Source organism: Caretta caretta, chromosome 3 (assembly GCF_965140235.1).
Source record: "Caretta caretta isolate rCarCar2 chromosome 3, rCarCar1.hap1, whole genome shotgun sequence".
In the NCBI taxonomy this organism is placed as follows: domain Eukaryota; kingdom Metazoa; phylum Chordata; order Testudines; family Cheloniidae; genus Caretta; species Caretta caretta.
This window is the reverse complement of record NC_134208.1, coordinates 132,997,405-133,015,984: the sequence shown is the minus strand read 5'-3', so window position 1 is coordinate 133,015,984 and position 18,580 is coordinate 132,997,405. Positions and strand designations below refer to the sequence as shown.

Sequence of the window (18,580 nt, the reverse complement as noted above, 5' to 3'; positions counted from 1 at the left end):
TTTTTTTGGAGTATGGGAACCTGAACTGGTTACAGCAGTTGGCAATGGTCTCACTATTGCTGTATACAGAGCAATAGTGGTAACACCACCTCCCTGCTCCTACTTGATATTCCCTTGCCTGTACAGCTGAAGATCTTGTTCACCCTCTTCGCTATAACACAGCACGGGGAGCTCATGTTAAAGCGGCAATCTACCATAACCCCTGAGCAGCAGGAGAGCAAAGAAGCAAATCATGGGCCAAACTCCCCATCTGGCAGCAGGACAGAATCTAAATTCAGGCCCTTCCCCTCTACTGATCTTCTTCCCCCTGCTGCAGTTTGTGCCCCGATCTTGGTTAGTGTCATGTAAACTATGAGACTGGGCCTGAAAGAGCTGCTTAATCAACCCATAGGAAATACCAATTAAAGCAAAACCTTGGGAAAAGATAGTGTTGATTTGTAACAACTCTTTGAATGCTGGGGAAGTTCCAGAGAACTGAAAAAATCTAATGTGAAAATATTTTAGAAGGGTAAATGGGATGACCTGGGTAACTATAGGCTGCGTAGTCTGACAGTGAGCCCAAGCAAAAACATGGAAAGGCTGGTATGTACACCTGAGTTGTCAGATCTGCACTTGGGCCGAAAGAGTTGCTTGCACACTTGTTGAGGCCGGCCCTGATCTTTTAGAATTCTCAGACTTGCATACACCAGGGACTAGAAAGGGCATCTTCGTGAGAAGAGGCACGCTGAGATACTCACTCTCTCCATAACCATCTGAAAATCTTCACCAAGGCACTTGTTCTGAGTGGGTGGTGCTGGGCAGAGATGCCCTGGAGACATAGAATTCGTAGAACACAGTGGAGGGAAATAGGAGTAATGCACATGAGGTGCACTGCTTCTCTCAGTGCTGAAGGTAGGTGGGTGGGTGGGTGGGGGGGTGTGTGTGTGTTTTTAAAGCTACTGGAAATTAGCATCAGACTCTAATGTAATTGTGAGCTGATCAGCTCGCCCTCAAAAAGTTAAACTGCCCATTTGCCAAGACAATCACAAGGGATTCCCCTTCGGCATTTCACTTTCTCATTGTCTGAATAGCGATAAATCAGAGATTGTTTTCTTTGCATTGTATATTGGTTTGCCATTGTGCAAAGGTCTTTTTAATTTTCCATTTCTCCAGCAAGATCTATCATGTGTCTCTGAGCCGTGCTGTGATTATTTTCTTATTATCTTTTTCTGCCCTTTACACTTTTGCTTTTTTTTATTATTATTATTATTACAAGTTGTGTGTTCATCTACACTGGCAACAGCAACTGTCCTAATGGTGCATAGGCTTTTTTAGTGGTTTTACCTGTGTCTCTTCTGAAGACCCTGACCCTGTTGTCTCCTGTATTGCTCTCCCCACAGGAACGTGACTGAATACAGTGCATTCGGAGAACATAGGGTATATCTACACTACATTGTAAACCCAGGTCTGTCCAGGCATGTGAACTCGGTGTTTGCAAGCCCAAACGCGCTGCATTGTAAACCTAGTTTACAACTGCTTGTTCTGGGTCTCAGCTGTGCTAAAGCATCCATATTACACTACGCAGACCTCATGACTTGGGTCTGTGACTTGAGCTGCATCCACACTGCAAAACAACAGGGTTTGGACTTGAATTACAACAGGACTCTGGCTCCGACTGCCCCTAGTAGGTCATAGGACCTGGGACCTGAGCGCTTGCTGATCCGAGTCTGACTGGAAGTGGGGCTTGGGCTCAAATGGGAGTCAGAGCCTGGGCTTAGTGTGCAGTGTAGATGTACTCATAGACTCCCCCTTGCTCAGACAAACCTCAGCTGCTTTTTAAGCAGGATTCACATTTAGGCCTCCTTTAGAGATTTAAAAGTGAGACACTTTATCATGGCTTTTGGTTGGGCTAGTTTTCAGATGCAGAAGAAATATTCTGCGTCCTTCAGTTTTTATCCCCAGAAGTTTTTATTATCCTCGACAGTGCAGACAAAATCTGTATGTGTATACTTTTTTTAGAGCTTCTTTGTTGCATATGCTAAATCTCTGAAACTAAAAATCTCTTGGTCCCAGTCTCACTTTTAATAGGATAGCAAACTAAGAGGATACATAAAGATTATTCTAATTCCACCCTGAAGCACTGCTGCATATCTGGGAGCCATTCTATAACTGCCTTCTCCAGCCTCTCTAGAAAAGAGGTGCTTATCTTGATTTAATAAGTAATGATAGGAAAGTAAAAGACTGAAATGTCAAGCCGTAGAAAAAATGGGATTAGATTGAGATTGAGAACAAAAATTGAGAACAAAAATATTTGATTGAGAACAAAAATATTTGGATAGATCAGAGCCATCCTCAGGCTGCTTCTCCCCCCCACCCCACCACCCTTATTTCCCAAAGTAAATTTTAAATACAGAGAGCAACAGCTATTTCAGTGTTTATAGTCGGCTCAGTGTGTGCATTTGGTTTCCCATTTTCTTTTCTCTTTGGTGTGTGCATGTTCAAAGACCAAATTGGTGGGGAATTTATAGTCCCCTCTCATGACACTGTATCTCACTTTAGCACTGTATGAATTAATGGCGGGAGCATGGGGTGTGTGTTAAATGAGGGAATATGTGGGAGGTACGGGGAGGGAGGGATTTATCCATGGTGGGATTCTTGCCTCCCTCTGGGTACCTGCTAAACCGGCCCTGCAAGAGATGACTTGCATCCCTGGTTAATACAGAATGAAATTCACCCCTGTTCAGAGGCACAGGATAAGGCCTGTGTACCACTAAACTCACACTTACATTCTCAAATAGGCCTTAATTGGGACTTGGCTGCTGCAGAGATCTTGTACTAAGGTTTAGAGGTTAAAAAAAAAAAAAATTCAATCTAGGTACTTAACTGGCCCTTCATTGCTGTGGTATCTGAGCACCTCACAATCATTAATGGACTTTATTCCCACAATATCTCTGCGAAGCAGGGAAGTATTTTACAGGTGGAGAATTGAGGAAACTAAGTGACTAGATCACACACAAAGTCTCTGGCTGAACTGGGAATTGAACTGAGGTCTCAAGTCCCAGTACATGCCCTAGCTACTGACTACCCTATTCATACAAAGAGACTTCTGAAAATCAATATTGTTTGCTGTTGCACTAAATTGCACCTAGTGGAATGGATTTTCAGAAACGTTTCTAGAAGATGGGATGTTCCCAGAACTTCTCTAATAGACACTTCCTCCCTTCTCTGCAAGTTGCCAGACACTGAATTTTCCCACTTAAAGCTAAAAGCATTGGTAAACTAAATGAACAATAAATGCACGTAAACCTTACGACATTGTTCTCTTTATTTGCAGAAGAATATATTTCCTATCCACAGTAAAAGAAAGGTGACTGAGGTGCAGTAAACGATTTACTTTATTATACTTTTTATTCAAACTGACTTAGAACAATTATTGGATTGGCTGTTAACTTCCCACAAGAAATAGTAAAGATAATGGAATGATACATTAAAAATATAAGCCACAGAGAGAGAGAGAGAGATGTAAAAAAATAAAATGTTAATACATCAAAATATAAAATTACATACAAATCAAGTAATGACTGATAGTTTAAGAGTTCAGTGTTTTTATTATAGTGGTTGTATACTTTTTAAATTAAAAACTAACAATGCTTTGAAAAGGTGAAACATGAAAGCCACCATGTTTTAAATCAAAATGGAATTTCTTCAGAAACTCCCACAGCTTGACAAAAGAACAGAATCTGAGGATTAACTGTCCCTTCTTGAAGGCTGAGAGTCATTGTGAGAAAAGTGCTGTGACTTGAACTGCTGCAAAGCAGCTCCATTTGGTTCTTGCTGTGCTTTGTGATTTATAAATAGCCAGCGTGGGCTGTGTTTGGCTCACACGTGCTGCACAGTCAACAATGAAGAAGCTCTGCATTCTCCCAGGGGTGGTGCGCATGTGAGTAACTGCTCACCAAAGTGAGCATGATGTTCACACTCTGGTCCTGTGTGTGTTGTTATATATGCAGGGTGAACTCATCTTGGGTTAGTAACACAGTGAACTGTAATTTCTGGCAGTGGGTGAGCCTTGGCTCTGTTAGATGTTAGCCCACATTTAGGCCCAACAGCATTATAACTGGGTCATCATGCCAGTTTTATGGCCATATTCTACCATCAGTTTTTACCCAGAATTGTCACTAACTTTAAGGAGGGTAGGCTGAATTTCATCACTGTACAGAGTAAGTTCTCCTCTCCGCAGCCCTCCCCCGATTAAGAGGGATTTAAGTGGCACATAGGCCTTGGGCCAGCCCTATGCATAAGGGTGAATTTCACCCTGTGAGCAAAAGAGCAGCAGCATACAGTCTGCACTTGGTCTGCCTATGGCTAGTAACTAATGCTTTGTTCATCCACTTCTACGGGTGTTTGCAGAAAGTGCAGTAGAGAGGCAATGTGCAGAAACTCTCCAAGGATAGCTTGGAGTAGGTGAGCGGGGAGGTTGACGGAAGAGAAAAAGAAGAGGCAGCAGCAGGAGCCTTCCATGGGAGGCTGTGGATGAGTAAGGGAAAGGCTGCAATGGAGAAAGGAGAATTGAAGCCCAGGCAAGGCACTGACCCAGGACTCTTAGTCACAACCTGGATTCTGATCTAAAGATAAAAGCCAACCTTGTTTTGAATTACAGGGCTGTAATCCATCCTGAAGATCTGATGACTTCACAAACCACTGGAACTTGACTCTCATGGTTTGTCAGTTTTACCTCCCTGGATGAAATTATAACCCTGCTGTAAATCACAGCTGCCTGGTGCTTTGTGTGTGTGTATATATATATATATTTAACATTTTGAGGTAGAAAATTTTAACTCTAGTCTTGAAGTACACAAAGAATGGATTCAGAGTAACAGCCGTGTTAGTCTGTATTCGCAAAAAGAAAAGGAGGACTTGTGGCACCTTAGAGACTAACCAATTTATTTGAGCATGAGCTTTCATGAGCTACAGCTCACTTCATCGGATGCATACCGTGGAAACTGCAGAAGACATTATATACACACAGAGACCATGAAACAATACCTCCTCCCACCCCACTGTCCTGCTGGTAATAGCTTATCTAAAGTGATCATCAAGTTGAGCCATTTCCAGCACAAATCCAGGTTTTCTCACCCTCCGCCCCACCCACACACAAACTCACTCTCCTGCTGGTAATAGCCCATCCAAAGTGACCACTCTCTTCACAATGTGTATGATAATCAAGGTGGGCCATTTCCTGCACAAATCCAGGTTTTCTCACTCTTACCTGGATTTGTGCAGGAAATGGCCCACCTTGATTATCATACACATTGTGAAGAGAGTGGTCACTTTGGATGGGCTATTACCAGCAGGAGAGTGAGTTTGTGTGTGGGTGGGGCGGAGGGTGAGAAAACCTGGATTTGTGCTGGAAATGGCCCAACTTGATGATCACTTTAGAGAAGCTATTACCAGCAGGACAGTGGGGTGGGAGGAGGTATTGTTTCATGTTCTCTGTGTGTATATAAAGTCTTCTGCAGTTTCCACGGTATGCATCCGATGAAGTGAGCTGTAGCTCATGAAAGCTCATGCTCAAATAAATTGGTTAGTCTCTAAGGTGCCACAAGTACTCCTTTTCTTTTTACAAAGAATGGACACAGTTTTGTAGGTCTATCTGGCTAGTAGCCCAGGGATTAATGTCCGAGAAACCATCATGCTTTGTTTGTAAACCCAGCAACTCTAATGGCCCAAACGTGAATTATTATTTTTTTAAAAGTCCATTTTTCAAACAAAAATGGTTGTTTTAAAAATGGGATACAATATACCGTTGTAAAAAATTTGCTTGAGCTAGTGATTTAAAAATTGAATTAAATTGAATTGAGTTTTTAAGGAGCTGTTTTATTTATTTATTTATTTTTAATTTCCCTCCTCATAGTCTCTGCAGCAAATAGCAGAAATAGGATTCCAAATGAAAATGTGATAACCTCAGTTTATTTTAGCATCCAAGCGAGAATGTTTTGATTTATGAGTACACAATTTACAAATTGTCTGAACACTGCACCATTGTAAATCACCAATATTTAGCTGGGTTTAGTTCCATTCCTTTTCTTTTTTTCTGTAGCAAACAAAGAGATTAAACAGATAATATAACTTTATCAAACATACATATGTATATACACACCCAAAAACCTTTCTTTTTTATGACAATATAGGGCAGGTCAAAGAAGTAAGCATAATATTAAGAAAAATTACTTAATGTTCGTACAGTATTCAAATATAAAAACCACAAATCAGCAGGTTATCACTTTAAATGTTCTGAGGTTTTGGTATTAATACGCATTTGCTATAAAATGTAAATGAAAATGGTTGAAAAGCTATTATTCTCTAGTCTTATGTTAATTATCTCTGCTATGTTGAATGCCAGTGGGTAAGTGCAGTCCTAATATAAGTTAGAAGAATTTGGTTATTTTGAATTCTATCCTAGTGGTTTTATATTTCGTAGGAATCTGAAAATAACTTGGGTGTAAGAAAGATGTTACAAAGGCAAAAAATTACTTATTCTCTCAGCAATACTGAAGAATACTGCCTTTAACATTACATGTTGAAGGAGAAAAAGACTGAAGAATGCACAAGTAAGGAAGTTGTTTATAACATTGTTAGAAAAATCTCACTCTGACATTAAAGGAGACTTTGCTGAATCACTTGAAATAGATCAATTTGTAATCTACACAATTACAGGAGATGCTCTGCTCTGAAAGCTGTTTTCCAGTCTGTGCCAGAACATGTGAAGCTGTGTAGAACACTTCTGTTGATAAACCTCCAGGCTCCATTTCTCCATAATTGATTTAGTTATTAGTTATGCAGGGAGAGAAGAGATCCTCAAGGCTTCGTAAGACCGTATTCAGTTACTAAAAGCAACCCTTTGTGAATTAACATTAAAACACCAGAACCCCCCCACCCCCCATTATTTCTTTAAGTCTTGTTTTCCTGGACACCAGCTGTCACAGAGGAAGTCTCCAGCCTCATCTTCTCTTGCCTCCTTATCCGGCTGGAGCTGCATCAGCATGGCCTGCAGAGTTTCCTTCACCATCTGGATCTCCCTCTGTAGAGACTGTACATGCTTTATTAAGGAATAAACCTAAAGGTGATTAGCAGCCCCTTTTCTCTCTCCAAGTTATGAAATAAATTGTTGTTCTGCTGTTCACAACAGATGGGCATTGCTATCTAATTGTGGCTTCAAGCTCTTCCAAATTGTTTGGATGAAATATTCATACATATTTCACAGTTGCTTTTTATTTATTTATTTTGGATTTCCAGTAACTTTGAAGTCCTCAAGTGGCATTACTTAGCGCTTGTCTTATAAGGGTTAGAAAAGAACTCAGTGGGTTGGAGGGGTTTTTTTTTGGGGGGGGGGGGGAGGAGGGAGGTATAGATCAATACAGAGGTTGTCTATTCTGATGCCCACAGGCACTCTTGCAGTCAGTCTCCCATTGGAATAACCTGAAATCCCAACACAGTTATTAATGAATATCAAAAGAGCTCCTGCGATTAATGCGGCAACCCCTCAGCTCCTGAACAGTAATCCTCACTAATACAAGACCAAGTACTATCCTTGGATTCACACGCATTGTGCTGCCTGAACTCAGTGGGAGTCACACATTTGCACGAGGGTAGAATTTGGACTAGTTACCAACTTTCACCGTGTCCTCCCCAGCACTTTATACATAGGAAATGGGAGAATTACCTGAAAATTATCCCTTCTTTGACGGGATAAGTCCACAGATTCTCAGTATGGGTCATCACTAAGGCTAGGATTTTGTCATGGTTATTTTTAGTGAATGTCATGGACAGGTCACAGGCAATAAACAAAAATTCATGAAAGCCATGACCTGTCTGTGCCTTTTGCTGCTGCAGCTCCATGGTTTTCCCCCGCCACTGTTGTGGCTGGGAGCTGTGAGGTTCCCCCTCTGCCTGCGGAAGCTGCAGAGGGGCCCCCCTCCACCCCCGGCAGCTGGGAGCTGCAGGGTGACCATATTTCCCAAAGAGAAAATGGGACACCCCCAGCCACTCGCCTGAGGTGTGTTCCCTCCAACCCCCCGTGAGGCTGTCGCCCACTGCTGGAACCCTGAGGAGGGCCCCCTCAGGAGTCTGTCACCTTGCCAGGGCCGCGCTGGCTGCCAGCTCCAGAGTCCCGCAGCCCATGCACTGAAGCGGAGCATGTCATGGAGGTCTCTGGAAGTCTCAGATTATGGGACTTCCATGACCTCCGTGACATAAATGTAGCCTTAGTCATCGCTAGTTTGTAACCACAGGGGGCAGAACTAGCCCCACCTTCCAAAGACTCCCTTAGTTACAAGATGCTTCCAAAGCTAAGCCCTCTGGACTGTGAAACAAAAAAGGAGTTTCTCATCCTGCATCAGCACCTTGCAAAAAAAATACTTGACAAGAAACATGAACAACAAGAAAGATTTTAACTTCTGCAGAGAACTTTAACCACAAGTTTGACAGATTTATCTTAATGGATTTCCAAGGGAGGGCTCTGTCTGTGGACCTATCCCTTTCAAGAAGGGAACATTTTCAGGTAAGCAACCACAAATTCTCCCATTCTCTCTCCAGGCAAGGTCCACAGATCCTCAATACAGGATTTTCTGAGCAGTGACAAAATTCCTTGGGAGGGAACAAAATGTCACTCAGAGAAAGGATTCTCTTACTCTAAGGAATTGCCACACCATGCAGGCCCTACCTGCCTAAAGGTTGCATCAGCTGAAGGCTGAGTATCTGTGTTGTAAAACTTGGTAAATGTATGCAGGAATGACCAGTTCTGCAGTTTTACAGATTGCCTCATAAGGGGCCTGCGCTTTCTCAATCCATGATGCCACCTCCACTCGTGCTGAGTGAGCTCTTCTTTTCACTGGAGGATTGAGATCTTTTGCTCCATACACACTGGCATATACACTGTGAGACTGATAATCTATATGCTTTAGCACCTCTTTTCCTTGGATGAAATAAGACCAGGAAGGCTGTTCTTCTTAAGCTCTCAGTTCTTTTCAGGTAAGCCTTTAAGGCTTGCTTGCATCCAACAAATACCACAGTTTCTCCTTTGGGTGAGAAGGATGTGGACAAAAGGAAAGCAATGAAAAATGCTTAATTGTGCTCAATGAAAAATAAAATTTACTTTTGGAATAAAGGTGGGAGCCATTCACAAAACCACCTTATCTTTGTGGAAGATGCCAAAGGATGGATCAGTTGCTAGAGCTCCCAACTCGGACACCCTTCTGGGCAAGCTGATGGGGATGAAAAAGGTTATTTTGATAGGTAGTGCAATGAAACTGATTTAATAAGTTCAAAGTGCACCTACATTAAGGCATTGAGCACAATGTTCACATCCCAAGGCAGCGCTCTCTGCACCTTAGGAGGACCCAATAGCTGAACTGTTCTAATGAAGCGACACACATTCTTATGGTGGGAAACATAAGACTTTCTGGATACACTCAAAATTGTCGACAGTGCAGAAATCTGTACTTTTAAGGTATTAGCCTCCAACCTGACATAAAAACTGCCCTGTAAAAATTCCAGAACATAAGACACTTTGGTTACATGCTGCTGAATATGTCTCTTTCTGTGTGAATTTAGCCAAATCCTTGAATAAGACCTGTTTCTTTACTTTCTCCTAGATGCCAACAGAGTTTTGACAAGACCAGCAGAGTACCCTTTCATTTTAGAAACTTCCTTTCAAATGCCAAGCTGCTAGATTTGACTTGCTTGGATCTTGGTGAAGAACTGGTTCCCGAGATAACAAATCTGGCCTCGGATTCAGGAAAAATGGTAACTCTCACTGACATGTCCACCAGGGCAGGAAGCCAAAGCGTCCTGGGCCAATGCGGAGCCACTAAGATCACTCCCATTTCCTCCTTTCTAATTTTCTGTATTAACCTGGTGGTGATGGGCACTAGGGAAAGGCAAAAGGTAATAACCTCTTTGGCCACTAGAGTGACAGGCATGTATGCCCAGGGCTTCTGGCTCTCTCCTCCTGGCAAAGTATTGGCAAGCCTTCCAGAATTGGAATTTTGAAAATGTTGGTATTCAACTGGAAGGATTTGTTGTGAAGACTCCATTATGCCTAACTGATTTTCCTTCTGCTCAGACAGTCAACATTTTTATTGCTGGTGCCCTTGATGTGCAAGGCATTGATAGACAGCAGATGGGCTTTTACTCACTGCATCAATGATGTTGCTTCTTTCTGTTAGATCCCTTAACCTCATAATGCCCAAAGGCTTACGTATGCCATTACTGATAGACTGTCCATTGTTATAAGGATATGACTGTTCAGCAATGCTGAGGCCAGTTGTTGAAGAGCGTACTTTATTGCCCCCAGTGCTAGAAAATGTATGCTTTTCTTTTGTTTGAAAAAGGACTATGTTCCTTAAGTTACATGCTTCTAGGAGAACACTCCCCATCCTTCCAGACTTGCATCTGCTGTTATGACAGACCTGTCTGGTTCTGCATGTTCATCTCCCCCTGGAACCTCTCCAGACTCATCCACAAATCCAGGGAATTCAGAACAAGCGACAAAATGGTCACTTTCTGTGATGGAAATATCAGAGAACAGGGAATCGACATCAGGAAGCCCGGGAGAGTCCTCATATGCATACTTGATCAGAACACTATCCCTGTGCAGGACACAATCACCCCTAGAACACTCATTAGAGTGCTGACTAATGCCCTTGGGCATCTCCTCAGGAGGGTAATTGCTGATCTAATCTTGTCCTATCTCTTGGCAGAAACATTTTGTGAGCCTCTGCATCTAGATGAACTAGGCACTGATATGGCTGAAGACCCTTTTCGGAATGTACTATAAATCCATGCTGTTGTAACATCTGAATTGTGGTTCAGGTTACTCAAGTGGACTCCTTCTTGGATGGGGCTCTTACTTAAATGTCAGCCAGGGAAGGGTACATCTGTGTCTCCTACTGTCTGTGAACAGCCACCAAAATGAGGAATTTTGTGAGCACCCAAGGCAAAAATGACAGTCTGAAAAGCAGCACTTTGTATTGAAAATGATTGGTCCCATGAGTAAGTTGCAAAACTCCCCTGTGCCCCTTGTGAACTGGCACATGAAGGTAGGCCTCCCTCAAGTCGACTGATGTAAGGTAATCATCCTGGCAGATCACTCCCACTATTGACTTCAAAGTGTCCATCTTGAACCTGGGCCTCCTTATTAACTTGTTCAGGTGCTTTTAATCCAACACAGCTCTGTACTCCCCAGATCTCTTGGGTACCAGAAATAAGAACGAATATTGGCAGGAGAACATCACTGCCTTGGTGGCTCTCTCTATCACACTGATTTGCAAAAGATGATCTGTGGCCTTTGGTATATTCCGCCACTTTTGAGGATTTGAGAGTAGTTGAGAAGGGAGAAAACCATGATTTGGAATCTTCTGACACTTTTCTCGAACAACATCCAGGGCCCATCTGTCTGATGTTGAGAGGCCATTGGTCCTTGAATTTTAATAGCTCCCCACCCCCAGTTCTTGCTTGCTCGACCCACCTGACCACAGTCAGGAGTTGTTCTAGTGTTAGAATTTGCACTATGGGAAGAGTGCTCTCTCCCCTTCCCGAGCTTAAACTTGTTCCATCTGACTTTTTGTCGCCTCACCTTCTGTCTTTAGGGGATTAGCCATGAAAAGGTTCTTAAGCGTGTAACAGAGCTGGCTATTCCTTTTCCTTCGTTTGGAATCAGGAAGTCCTGTAAGGTCTTTTTGATTTATCTGAGGACTCTGTCATGGCTTTGTCTAATGGCTCCCCGAATTGCTAACCTCCTGAAAGTTTCAAAGCTGCTAATATGGTTTTGGCCTATCACTGGACTCCCTAGTAAGCCAAGAAGAGCTACATAACAGCTGCATGGTGCAGCCCTTTGTCTCAATGGATCCCTTGTGGTACATGCACACTGCAGAAAATACCAAACAAACAAAACAAACCCTATGGCAGAGAGTTTCAGAGTATGGGTCAACTGACTCAGGTTCACGGGGCTAAAAACAGCAGTGCTGATGTTCCCACTCAGGCTGCTGTCAGGGCTTTGAGACCCTCCCCCCTCACCAGGTTTCAGAGCCCGGGCTTCAGTTTAAGTGGGAACGTCTACACTGCTATTCTTAGCCCTGTCGTGTGGGCCCAAGTCAGTTGACCCAGGCTTTAAGACTCTCTGCCATGGCGTGGTTTGTTGTGTTTTCCCCCCCCAGTGTAGACATACTCTTAGTGAGCCAGGCATAGCTACCTAACAGCTGCTTAGTGCCGGTCTTTGTCTGACTGCATCTCTTAATAAGCCAGACGGTACTACAGAAGAGCACAGCCGTGTAGCCTCACTGAATCCTAGGGTGAACAAGACAGGCTTCCAGAAGGGTTACCACCCCCTTGTTAGAGCAGGCAGAGTTAGTCAGTCAGATATAAGTGGTGAGCCAAGAGGCCCCTTACTGCCTGCTTGTTCCTCCATGTGTGCGCTGCTCTCCCTCTCAGTCCTCTACAGTCGGCTGTATGAGGCATGGTCGACCCATAGTGAGCAGAGTTGCGTTAGTCTAGCAGATGTGGCATGACCGACCTGCCCTATGAGCAGGGTTTGGTTGGTTTGGAAGTTGTAGCATGGTTGATCACAGCATAAGCAGTGTCTGGTTAGTCCAGGGAGTTTTGAGCCCCCTTTTCTGCCAATGTCTCTGTTCCTCTGATTGCATGTGAAGCGTTTAGCCATAGAGGCCTACCCGGACACATTACGCTGGAATCTCATCTTTTATTATGCTTATTCTTTCTATGTCTGAAAACCTCGAAACCAGAGCTTTTAGCTCTGGAGCCTTCTGGTGATGAGTTAGAGGAACTGCTATCCCAGGAAGAAGAACAAGCCAATTGTCTAATTTTCTTGGACAATTTCTTGACTTCTTTCCCCCCTTCTTAATGTACTCCGTGATCTTCCTGCACAGGTCAGGTTGCAGTATCGGGGCCCAAAAATGCTAACACAGATTCAACTGATAATAGAGAAGAGTAAATCTTAGTTTACAACAGTAAAGCATCACAGGGTATTCGTGAGACCCTGAGTTCTAGTTCAGTGTAAACGGGAAAAAAACTGGAGCTGGAACAAAAACCGTACTTTTTTCAAAACTTAATACACAGAAAGGAAATGCTATACTGCTTTTGGCCTTCTTAGAGTTCATCCATTATGAAATGTTGTTTTACCCAACTACAATGCCAATGCAATGTCAAAACAAAAAGGCACCCTTAGGTTATGCGACTGTAAAAAGCAAGCTCTCTCTCTTTTGAAAAATGTGACTATGGAGAATCATGGGAAAGTTATGCAAATCACTCCTGTGGCAGGCATGAACACCAGTTTGAAAAGCCTTTTGGCAGCTTTTGATTCTATTATAGCTTCCTCAAAACTTCATCTTTTATGTAATTTACATTAATTTACTATGATGTTTCACTCTTTACACTTTACTATGGGGGGGGGGATTTTGGGTAGAGGGTACATTTCCCTTAATTTTGGGGCAGCTTTATTAATCTAGACAGAATCAATCTATGACTTTATATAAATAACAACAATAATATGCATTTCTATATATTTTTCCCATCCAATGATCTCAAAGCATTTTACAAGCACTAGTGAATTAAGCCTCACGCCACCTCTGTGAGGCAGGGAAATATTGTTATTGTGTAATAAGTGGTCTCAGACTGACAGGGCCAGCATTAGAGGGTAGCAAGCAGGCTAACTGCCCAGGACTATAGGGGGCCCCGCATGGCAGGGGTTGTGTTTCAGCTTCAGAAATGTTGCAGAAATCTAATGTGTGAGCAGGTAAGGGAGGCAGGGTGGGGGCCCACTCCTTAGTTTCTGCCCTGGGCCCCGGTGAATCCAAGGCCGGCCCTGCAGATTGAATACCAAGATGCAATTTAATCATAAAGTTCTGCTGAACTCAGAACTGGTAAAAGCATAGCTCATGCAGTTTATGAACACCAAGAAACCCCTGAGATTTAATTACCTTTGATATGCAGCCTGGAACTACATGCTGTTGTTTGGAATATGCTAAATGATTACAAAAGGTTTTTAGGTAGAAAAGAATGGAAGAAAAAATTATATGCTTCACTACCACTGAATATGATATCTACGAGGCAGAAAGAAAAGAAAAAATATAAATAAAAGCAGCTGTTTGCTGGAGGAGCAAGAGATATGACTGGTTTATGCTTGAAATAAATTCTAGTAGTCTCAGGAAGGTCACCACATTCACAATATGACAAACCAAAGCACACTAGTAACTGTAAAGTTAAGGCTGAAATACTGAGGCAAAGGGCCATATATCACTTTCAAGCAGTATGTAGAGTCTCTTTTGGTAACAAATGGAGTTCTGCATGGGGGGTCAAGATCAATACATGTCTCTGACAGGGTGCAGGGCTACTACTAGTTTGCTGCTAGAAAGCAGGATTAACCCAATTAAGCTTCTTCCTCCCCTGGCACAAAGTGCTCAAGGGCAGAAGACGAAGGGCTGGATGCTACAATCCAGAGAACCCAGGGAGGAGGACTGGAAACTCTTTAAGAGTAGGTTGCTGGGTGACAGAAGGCATTGGAGCTGCGGGCTGAGGTGATGGCTTAGACTGGGATTTCCTGGTTTGGATCTCTCATAATGTAATATTATTTTGCTGTAAGTAGTGCACTCTGAACACGTGGGGGAAACAGGTACAGGAGGAACACAAATGGCCAGACAGAAGTCTGTGGGTTGTTTGGTTGGTTTTTCCTGTTCTACCTAGCAAACCATTCTGCCTGTTTACAGTGGCCCTAAGTACTGCAGTGATCTGAGATTAGTACATAATGTTGTGTGTTATACTGTATGTGTTGTGATTCCCACCACGCAAACAAGTTACCTATTGAAGGAGCAGCGAGCTAGGGATGCCTTTGCTTCCAATTACCTGATTTCTCTGTTTGTGTCACTGTTCTCCTGGGGCTGGAGTGAGGCAAGGAGTTCTCCAAGCCCATCTCCAGCCTTTCTATATCACCCTTTTCTTCCTTTTCCCTTGTAGGATGAAAGCAACCCTTCCTGTGATGAAAGGAGCACTGCAGATGCTTTCTTTGGTGTCTGTCAAAATCAAGTTTTGAATTGGCCAAAGCCTAAGAGTGGTGTTCCCTTCTGCACCCCTCCCAAAAATGTATGAGGGCTGGTCACTGCCATCCTGAGTGTCAGGGATTCAAGCTGAAAACTAGACCTTATTTAATCTGTGATTCCCCTTACTTTATTTGCCAACATAGAGTGTGGAAGAGAGCCATCCATGGAAGTATAAGGAGATGGAACTATAAGGCATAATGGAGATGCTGCAAAACCCACTGTTACGTGCATGACAAGTGTCATGGTGGGTCCTGCAATTCTGTAATAAAAAATGAAGGTGGTGCTGGAGTTTGTGGGGATGGCCGAGGGGGGTCAAACACCACACTACTGCCTTGAGATTTCCTGCAGTAATGCATTACATTAATTTCTTAAAGGTTCATCCAGATGGTGACTCCTGACTAAGGTATGGTAAAAAACTAAATATTTACTTCACCACATATTTGGTGCAGACATGGGCTTGATTCTGCTCTGGCATCATTTTTACACTGGTGTAAATCCACTAAGGAGAATTACCCCAATTTACACTGATGTACAGGAGACCAGAATCAAGCCCCATGTCTGCACCAAATAAATGGTGTAGTAAAGAGGCTAGGACCTATGTGTCTCTAATCAACATTTAAACATGCTATTACAACTTCAAAATCGTTACTTAATATTTGGGTTTTTAAAAGGGAGGGGAAGGGGATTTTGTGCATTTAACATAAGATAGCCCAACTCAGTTTTCTCTCAACAAAAGCATTTTCTCTAGAAGGAACTATTACATGCACTCAAATTGTCTATCAAACCATAACTGCTAATTAAGAACAAAAATGACTGTGAAATTGCAATATAGGAGCCATTTAATTTTACTGGAAATTCTAGGCCTTTACTGTCAGTGAAGTAACACCTCTCATCAGCCCTGCAGACACCAGCAATGAGTCACCTCTCCTTCTTTGGTTTTTTCCAATTAATGATGCAGACTGTTTTCATACACTTGCCACTGATTAACTATAGTTGACTGTTTTGTGGTTGTATTTGGTTATGCTACATATAATTCAGCAAACATGTCAGACAGTCAGAGTGCTACAGATGAGATTTTTTTATTCTGTTTGTTTGATGCTTTTTTATTCAAAGGTACTGTTTAATATTTGCAGTGAGAAACTTCAATATCAAATGAGAATCCCAAGAGGCTCTGTGTAAATATTCAACACCAAGAAATATCGCCTTCTCCTTTATTCATGTCACACCTGCAATTACTAGTAACAGCATGGCTGATTCGAGCGTTATGTGCCATCTAAATGTATAATGAAAAACAATGGCACTTGGGAATTATTTCCTCTAATACAGATTTAATTATTAATCAAAGCCATGATGTATACTAAATATTGGCAGAATTTCTTGACAGCTGCAGGACGTTTATAGTCCTTTTCATTAAAAAGATACTGGGATCAATTCTGCCCTCATTTACATCCATACACCTTCACAGCAAATTTCAGCCATATATACTTTTTTTCTTCTCAGTATATTCACGGCTTTCCTTTCTTTTACCAATCAAGAGTTTTGCTGGGAAGTTTTTACTGTACTCATTAAGTTCTATATCACGTTTTACAAATAAATTACATCTATCCCTGTCATAAATATAAAGGGAAGGGTAACCACCTTCCTGTATACAGTGCTATAAAATCCCTCCTGGCCAGAGGCACAAAATCCTTTTACCTGTAAAGAGTTAAGAAGCTCAGCTAACCTGGCTGGCACCTGACCAAAAGGACCAATAAGGGGACAAGATACTTTCAAATCTGGGGGGCGGGGGGAAGGTTTTGGTCTGTCTGTTCTGTGTGCTTGCCGGACACAGATCAAGGAAGCAAGCAATCCAACTCCATTAGAATTAGTAAGTACTAGCAAGGGAATGGTTAGTTTATTTATTTATATTTTTTGGCTTGTGATTTTCTCTGTGCTGAGAGGAAGGTGTATTGCTGGTTTTCTTTTTTGTAACTTTAAAGTTTTGCCCAGAGGAAAATCCTCTGTGTTTTTGAATCTGATTGCCCTGTAAGATTATCTTCCATTCTAATTTTACAGGGGTGCTTCTTTTACCTTTTTTCTTTCTAATAAAGTTCTGTTTCTTTTAGAATCTGATTGGGGTTTTTTTGGTGTGTACTAAAAAACGGTTTGTCTGTGCTCATCTTCTTTATTCTCAAGCCTCTCCATGAAAGGGGGTGCGGGGTTTTGGGGGGATATTAGGAGGGAGTAGGGACTCCAAGTGGTCCTTTCCCTGAGTTTGTCTAAATCACTTCATGGTGGCAGCGTTACCTAATCCAAGGTACAAGGGAGAATTTGTGCCTTGGGGAGTTTTTAACCTAAGCTGGTAGAAATAAGCTTAGGGGGTCTTTCATGCGGGTCCCCACGTCGGTACCCTAGAGTTCAGAGTGGGGAGGGAACCCTGAGAATCCCTTACATAGTTTTATATCTTAAAAAGTATTTTCAATAAAGAACACATAAGCACTTACCATTTCAGATAAGTGTTTTCACTGAAGCCAAATAAATAAAATGCTGTGAAAATATCACATAATTAATCCTCAGATCCATCCTTAACCTCCCTGTTGACAATAGTAACTGGTGCCAATTGTGGTGCTTAGTTTTGTAACACAGGAATACCAGGAATGAGACCACGATTATTTCATAGGCCATTTAACAGCCAACAGATTGACTCTGAATAATGGTTTAAAGATTGGATTTTTTTCATCCCTTTTAAATAAAACATAGTGACCACAAGGGACAACTTGATAACTTTTGGTTACATTGACCTTTAGTGGATTTTAGTTCGTAATCTAGAGTTTAAAGACTCTCTCTATGCTGCTAGCAATCACTTGAGATATTCAACAAACTTTAAATAAGTTTTCTGATTCATTCCACCTCCTGGAAGCCATAACAGCATCCTTCCCACAGGACATGATATACATGTTATCCATTCATTATTACAGGATTTAACTTCACTTATGTAATCACTGATATCAAAGAGCCAAGTCTTGACGCAAACCCATGACTTCCAAATCTCCAGATTTATGTTGTGATCTTCAGTACCTGGACTTAGAAACCAAATTTTCACCTCATATATAGTGCATGTAACAAACACCATTAAATTGTCTTTCTTCACTACTGCTTATTACACTACCTATGAACCTTGTATGTATCCTATTGCTAACTGCAAGGTGCACGATCATGTTAAGATCAATCTTATGAATAATGAAAATTGCTATTGAAAAAACTGAAAGTATTAGGTTAAAGGTATTGTCTATTAAAACATGGGTAAGGTGGGGAAGGAAATGTGCGGCACTGAAAGCTAATCAGGGAGAAAATTTAATTGTGTTTCTAAATGAGACTGACCCACAAGTCTGTTCAAAGTTCAAAATGATTTTTAATTCACTTTTACATTTGGAATTTAAACTAAATAGAAGCATATACTGCCTTTCTAAAAATAATACTAATATTATGTGCTTCTGTAGTGTCTGTCATTC

General features: G+C 42.0%; 1 protein-coding gene across 3 annotated transcripts in view; it reads right to left on the bottom strand.

Annotated features, from left to right (window-relative positions):
• Positions 1-5,920: 5,920 nt before the first annotated feature.
• Positions 5,921-18,580, bottom strand: part of DISC1 (DISC1 scaffold protein) — a 352,964-nt gene continuing 340,304 nt past the window's right edge. For all 3 annotated transcript variants that reach the window (XM_075126899.1, XM_075126900.1, XM_075126901.1), the window contains one exon: positions 5,921-7,072. In XM_075126899.1, the coding sequence (XP_074983000.1) occupies positions 6,923-7,072 (150 nt within the window). In that variant the 3' untranslated portion in view covers positions 5,921-6,922. The remainder of the gene's footprint in view (positions 7,073-18,580) is intronic.